The sequence below is a fragment of the Malus sylvestris genome, chromosome 10 (assembly GCF_916048215.2).
Source record: "Malus sylvestris chromosome 10, drMalSylv7.2, whole genome shotgun sequence".
NCBI lineage: Eukaryota > Viridiplantae > Streptophyta > Magnoliopsida > Rosales > Rosaceae > Malus > Malus sylvestris.
The window spans coordinates 359281-367039 of NC_062269.1; the positions used below are offsets into that span (position 1 = coordinate 359281).

Below are 7759 nucleotides of genomic sequence, written 5' to 3' on the forward strand. Positions count from 1 at the left end.
GTTTTGATTTTCACGATGTTTTTCCGCAATATGTCTTTAGTGATGTTTTTGGCATGCTAGGATTTTCAGTAAAACTATCACTTATTATACTAGTAGTTTTCTTTATATAAATTATGGGGGTTAGTATCTTGATAACTGTTTTATTATTATTGTATATATAAACTTGGTCCACTCACCTTTGTTTTGCGCCCCCATTCAGGACTTAGAATCGAGGCATACAATCTCGGCGTTAAGGCATTTTCGTAGCGGTATCTTCAAGTCTTCTTGGTGTAGGACCTACTCCTTTGTTTCATTAAATTTTATATTATTTCTTTTAGTATTCTGGTTAGTTGTATGCTTTGAACACATTCCTTAAATGCATAATCATTATTCTTTTATATTTCTAGGTCTTATCTATTTCCTATTCTCATTATTTGCATTCAATAAATGGCTTTCTTCACCCTTGGGTGTCGGCCAGCACGTGCCTATCCTGGTATTCGAGGAATATCGGGATCGGGGCGTGTCACCTAATCTAGCAAAGAACCAGTAGGTTCCCTATAATCTTGGAGTCCTTACAATCTAAAGATTGGCATACGCCGCGTAATCACATCCTAAGATGATGCAATATCTTCCTAGATATCCTATAAGATTCTCCCGATTTAGTATAGATTCCCAATCCTAAGAGGTCTCTACCTTGACTGGTATAAATACACCCTTCTAGAGTTCATCTTTGGTAACACAATTATCGCACACTTATTCTTTTACTTACTGCTTGAGTCTCATAATACTGCTTACTAACTTGACTGTTAGGGAGCCTTGACTGGCACACCCCCCGGTCTTTGACTACTTACAGTTCTTTAATATTTTGCAAGTAAACAAAATTTTTAGTCTCCACTTTCATTGCGATGCGAGAATTTTGTTCCAACACTGCTGATCATAAATGTCTACATAGTGCTTTCTTTATTTGTGTTGTCTAGGCCAGGACCAACTTCACGTGTATGTTCATGTGCACCGTTATGCACTTTGGATCTAGAGTAGGTGCTAGCCCTGTTCCTAGATTGCAATAGACAACTAGGACCGGTATGTGAATGCTTTACGCCAACTTGACATGATTGTAGTACTAGAACGTAATCTTTATACATTGAGCTTGTTCGTGTAGTTAATCCTACATGACTTGTGTGCTTACATGATTTGATAAGCTAGCTTTGCATATTTATTGTTTAACACTATTACATCCGTATACTTAATCTATTACTGTTGTTGTTGGGTACTATATTGTTATATACATGAGTAGTAAGAGTAGTTTGGAAACTATACATGTTTTACAGCTTTTACAAAAAATTCTTTACTAAACTTTGCTTTTTCAGTTTAGTCTCCTTTGTTTTTTCATCCCTCCAGGACTTAGTGGCGGTGCTTTTATGGCGACGAGGAGTACTGGCAAACGATGACCTTCCCTTCTGTTAAAGTGGGAAGGTCTTCCTTTTATTGTTTAAAGTGTCCATTCTTCTAGGATGAGAACATTCCTTACTTTATACTGCTCTTAGCATAACACATATGCAATGTAATAAAGGTTCAGCTCCATTCACATGCGCACCATTTTTTAATTATTTTTAAGTTTTTATTTATTCACACTTTTCTTATCACCATCTTTATGGCTTCGTCACCCTTCAGGTATCGCCCATCATGTCAACAATTGGATGTCTAGATAAACATTCCGGATCAGGGTGTGTCACCTAAAACTCAGTATGTCCCTTAAGGAATCTGACCTTGAGTAAAAGGTTCGATTTCTTTCAAAGTAACAAAAGAGGAGTATATAAACCAGTAGTACATGGCAAATTTGCAATTATCATATATTACACAACGTGATTATAAAAAAAAATGGTGAAGAAAACTTTTAGTCAACAAGTTAACACATAAACAAAATGAAGAAGAAGAAACTAAATAGTTGAACACCATAACAAGAAAACGCATATTAAACCCAAAAATGACTGCGTTTTGGATTAGAAATATACCTACCTATTATATATTTCATGGTTGCAAAATTCTTCTAGCCAAAACCAATTATAGTCTCCGAATGATATGATATTGTTTGGGTTAATATTTGAACATTGGATTTGAATGAAAGAAAGCCCATGGATGCCAAATAAAAGGGGACTTGCCCGAAACCCAGCACCAAGCCCAGAAGCAAATTGAAGCATTCTTAGCCAAGATACAAGCCACATGCTTACCATTGAAGTGACAAGTAATGGAGACTAACCTACTATCAGCCAAAGAACACTTTCTAGTGGCATTCCAAGTAAAAAGCTGATGACTCACTACCCTCCAATTGCTTTCGGGCAAGAGCAAAGTCACAGCAGTCGGGCTAAAGCGCCTATTAAAAGAGGAAGAGGCCCCAGAGATAAGGACACTCAACCAATCAAACGAACAAACATACAAACTCTGCTCTCAAGCAAGATTTGCATCCAAAAGCTGAAATCAACCCAGATTCAGTCCTTTTTAGCAACAAGCTATCTCTTGTCCAATTTAAAACTTTATTATCCCCCTTAGTGGCGCAGTATCGATTCCCTTGTGTAAACTTGTTTACCACCCATCCCTTTTTAGCATATAAACCCATGTTAATTCAAAGAGAAGTGATTGCAAGAGGTTCAACCTTGCCAGACAAGGTGAAATCTTGCCCGAGGCTCTTTGTTTGTTTGCTAAATTTGTAGATCTATTACTTATTGCATTCTTCATCATGTATTCAAGTTATTTCCATCAGTTTTCCTACTTTAAGAGTCTCATTTGTATCTGGATCTGGTCACTTTAATGGACATGCTTTCATTTAAAACCATTCTGGAACCAAGTAAATGGCTTAAAGAGGCATGGACTCCCTTCATTTGAACATACAAGACTATGAACTAAAAGTCCTTGTCTACAAGGCAAGAAAAAGAACTTAATGTGGACTTAACCCATCCACGACAATCCTTTGATAACAAGAAGTCCGAGTAACTTGGGACGCAAGTAATCGACTTAAAACACACTTGTTCTACATCTGCTATACTGACATAGCAGTGGCATGCCTAGCTAAGTGCTCTTCTTGTAGCACATCAACAAGTAAGAGCCCGACAATACATCCAAAGTGCCAATCCCTTGGGGAGCTATGCTAAGGTCCGAGGAGCCTTCTCCAGAGAAATCTTCGTCCGAACAGATATGATATGATTACAATGCAAGGGGTGGGTCCACGTAACTTACGTGAAAGGGATGAGGAACTACATGTGATATGAGCTCATTTCATTCGTATTCATAACACGCAAAGAAGCAAACGCATAGAAGATAAAAACGGAAAAACAGACGTCAAAAAGGCATTCCCAAGTCCCAATGTTTGAAGAAAAGCATGGTTTTCTGGCTTTCCAATTACTTTGATTCCATATATATATGCACATCCCATATTTAGCTGTATCGCATGGATCATATGATCAAGCTATCACCTCCATTATCCTATTCCTTTCCAATTTTCCATATATGTTAATTAGTAATAGGAAATAGGAATATATTTTTACAAACTTGTTGTGAGTTGCGATGAGAAATATTATTATGATTTTGCTGCTGGTGCTGCTTGTGCAGTGCTGCTGCTCAAATACTGGGGCAATCTCGACGATGACTACTAGTAGTAGTGTGGGGTCAGCGCAGGTTCCAGCAATGTTTGTGTTTGGGGACTCATTGATTGATGTTGGCAACAACAACTTCCTCAACTCCCTTGCCAAATCCAACTATTATCCTTATGGCTGCGATTTCAGGGCAGGCCCTACTGGCAGATTCACTAATGGAAGAACTTTTGTTGATCTCCTTGGTTCGTACCAATTTTAATTAAACCTACCTGGCTAATTTTTCATTCTGTAATTAGTTCTATGCATATCCCTAAGAACCGAAACCCATATATATGTCTTACCTTGATTCTTATTTGAATATAAGTGATTCCTGTTTAGGTTAACGCCAGTATGAATACAACATATACAGCTAGGGATTTGTTTGATAACACAAATCAAAATCGAATGTTATCCCTTATATTCTCATGTCAATGATATCATGGCTATATATATAATATGGTGTTGGCTATATACATACATTGTGGAATTTGCAGGGAATTTGCTGGGTCTCCCATATGTTCCAGCCTTCGCTGATCCTAATACAAAAGGTACCAGAATGCTTGGGGGAGTAAATTATGCTTCAGCAGCTGCTGGCATACTTGATGAGACAGGCCAACACTATGTACGTACCAGTTACGTTCTGTATGAACATTATTTAACGTTATATATAATAAGATCAGTCTATTTTATTTACATGTTAATGTTCAATAATTTATTAAATGATTGTCCTCGTGAAAATGAAAATTATGACACAGGGAGAACGGTATAGCCTGAGCCAGCAAGTATTGAACTTTGAGAGCACCTTGAATCAGTTGAGATCGATGATGAGTGGAACCAACCTGACCCAAATGCTGGCTAAGTCCATAGCAGTTTTGGCGTTTGGGAGCAATGACTACATCAACAACTACCTCTTGCCTTCCCTCTATACTTCCAGCTACCACTACACTCCTCCTGCCTTCGCCAACCTTCTCCTTAATCGCTATACTCGACAAATTCTGGTACTACATACATTATGCCAACCAGTTCACTATTTCAACTACTATCGTCTATGAGACTTAAGTCAATGATACATATGATTTTTTTGTGAAATTAAATGCAGGCTTTGCACAGTGTAGGATTAAGAAAGTTTGTGCTAGCAGGAATTGGGCCATTGGGCTGCATACCAAACCAAAGAGCCTCAGCGGCCCAGCCCGAAAGGTGCTTGGACTATGTGAATCAAATCCTTGGTACCTACAATGAAGGCCTTAGATCACTCGTCAACCAATTCAACACCAACCATCCTGATGCCATCTTTGTCTACGCCAACACTTATGGTGCTTTTGGTGACATGCTCAATAATCCTGCCCCCTACGGTAACAGTTGTTGACTATATACATGTTCGTTCGATACCCATTTAGTTTTTTGAGTTTTTAGTGATACTAAATCAAACCATGGGGTTGGCACTGGCAGGGTTCAGTGTGATTGATAGGGGATGCTGTGGAATTGGGAGGAACAGAGGGCAGATAACATGCCTACCTTATGCAGTTCCATGCTCTAATAGAAATCAATACATGTTTTGGGATGCATTCCACCCAACAGAAGCTGCAAATGCCATCCTTGCTTGGCGGGCTTATAACGGCCCACCCTCTGATTCTTATCCAATCAACGTCCAGCAAATGGCTCTGATCTGATGATCACCATGCTGCACTATCAGTTTCTTTCATTTTTCCTTTAGTTTTTTTTATCTCAAGCTGTGATGCCACTTGAGAATCTTTGTTGCTGTTTGTTTGTTTGTTTGTTTGTTTTTTAAAGAAGAAAAGCATTTAAATAGAAAAGTCTCCAACTTTAACTTTTCTAAAATTCAAAATAAACAACATTAACTTTTTCGGAATTACGAACAAAAATTGAAACTTAAAAATAATGGTCATGATTGCAATTGATCTTCTACCACAGTAGTGAAGAAGAGTGTTATCCTTACACCACAACATGAGTTCAAATCCCGTCGGTTCACTAACCTAACATCTAAAATAACAAATCTAGCGTTTAATTAAATGTTATGAAAATGATAATGAATGAGTTTGACAAGAAATGAGAGATGAGAGGAATGGGTATGAGATAAACAATGTTCCTCGTGTTAATTACTTACAAGACTCACCTACTATTTCAAGACATGTTACTTCCAGATGATTCCTTAGTTTTTTGCAACCAAAATAAAGGGTTTTTATCATTAATAATCCATGAAATTGACCTATATCCTAACTTTGGTCTCTTAATTTCAAAATTAATTAATATCGTCCTCAAAATTGATTATATCACATCAATTTGGTCCTTTCCGTTACAATATGTTAAATTTTATTTGGTCCTTACCGTGACAATCTATTTAATTTTCTATTAATGTGTTGACATGGCAAACAAGTGAGACCCATTGCTCCAATAGTACGATGCCACAGTAGATTATATAAATAATAATTAATTCTTTAAATTGTTAAAGTTCTAAAATTTATTTAAAAATGAATAAGGAAAAAAGAAAAAAGAAAAAAAAATAAAAAGGGGAAATTTCACATCGCTCGTAACCTAGGGCATTGCTGTGGAGGCTATGATGCACGGATACTTCTGTTTGGTCCCATATCCCGTATCCGATATTAGGTTGGATACGATACTTACCCGATACTCTTGGATACTCGTCCGACAAGTATCTTGATTGATGGACAAGAATTTGACATGATGGATACATGTATCCTACATTTAAGATACACATATCCGGCTTTTAGGATACATTTACACTTTCAAAAAAGGTAATGAGGAGGATAAAATTAATAGAAGACATCTATAATTGAAGGTTGTCGAATACAAAGAGCTTCCCTCTAATTAAAACCATGTATACGACTCTCACACTTCTACTGTATAAAGAGGATTAGATTTCAAACTTTTCTTATCTAATAACTCAAATGTACTTGAATTTGAATGATGAACCATGTTTTAAAATGTATATTTTGGTTGCTATATACATTTTTATTTGTCGTATACATAGCGTATCATATCTTAATTTTTAGAGATTTTTTGTATCGCCGTGTTGTGTCGTATCGCTGTATCCGTATCCGTATCCATGCTCCATAGTGTGGAGGCATCGGCACTGCTATCTTGGACGAAGACCTTCAACTGGTGGTGGCGAAGTGCAGTACTGGCTGCAAATGAGGAGACATTAGAAACTCATGTTCAGGTGAGGAGGAGTGCTACATAGGGCAGGTTTGGTATTGTTGTGCTTTAAAAAAAAACTGCTGTGAAAATAAGCGGCTGTGCTGTGAGAATAAGTGACTGTGAAATAAAGCAGCAGAGTGTTTGGTAAATTTTTTTGTAAAAGTGCTTTTGGAAAAAAAAAGCAGTATGATAATGTTTGGTAAACTTTTATGTAAAACAGCTGTGACTGTGTGAAATGACCAAAAAGGGTATAATATTAGATGTGCTATTAATTTAATTTTCTTAACAAATAAAAGTGAATGTTTCAAAAAAAAATAAATAAATAAAAGTGAATTACTAAATATACTTTATTTTTAGAAGAAAAATATTTATAAACTTTATCTAAAATATTAATTAGTATGACAAACTACAGATGTCAAATTTCCGACCTTTCCCTTCTCCCTCTCTGTCCGGTCTCCCTTGTATTGAGAAAAAAAATTACACCAAAACTTTGAAGCCATTTACGCTGGTTGGTTGAGAATTGGTCAGTTTTCGGATACAAGTTAGTCGAATTCCAGTTCATAACCTCGAGTTTTGATGCCTGGATTCGGTTAATTCTACCCAAACTCTTTGAAGCCTGAGTTTTTAACAATTATAGTTAACATTAGGCCACAAATTTCCTCACCTTCATTTAAGAAATAAATAAAAAGTAAATAGAAATACATCAATTTTCTTTTTCCTCAATTGATCAAAAGGCGTATTGACAAAGAAATGCTTGGAAATACAAATATTACAGACACCGGATACATATACGAGCATGGTCCTCCACCATAAGAGAACAATTGTACGAAACGAATTAAAGCACAAAGAAAAGGAAATTAGAAAGAAAAAAAGGAGACAAAACTCGAAAGCTGCCGATACAAAGTGAATATTACAAATTGGTTTTAGCTGGCTAAATGGCAAGGAGAGCTGTTGAACATACTATATGCCACACAAAC

At 36.6% G+C, this 7759-nt stretch overlaps 1 protein-coding gene across 1 annotated transcript; it reads left to right on the plus strand.

The window, feature by feature from the left end:
• Nucleotides 1-3340: 3340 nt before the first annotated feature.
• LOC126587007 (GDSL esterase/lipase At1g71250) lies at nt 3341-5419 on the plus strand. The gene is made up of 5 exons (XM_050251975.1): nt 3341-3808; nt 4100-4227; nt 4361-4603; nt 4705-4957; nt 5055-5419. Exons 1-5 carry the CDS (start codon nt 3538-3540, stop codon nt 5273-5275), a joined length of 1116 nt encoding a protein of 371 aa, XP_050107932.1. The 5' UTR covers nt 3341-3537; the 3' UTR covers nt 5276-5419.
• The last annotated feature ends 2340 nt before the right edge of the window (nt 5420-7759 follow it).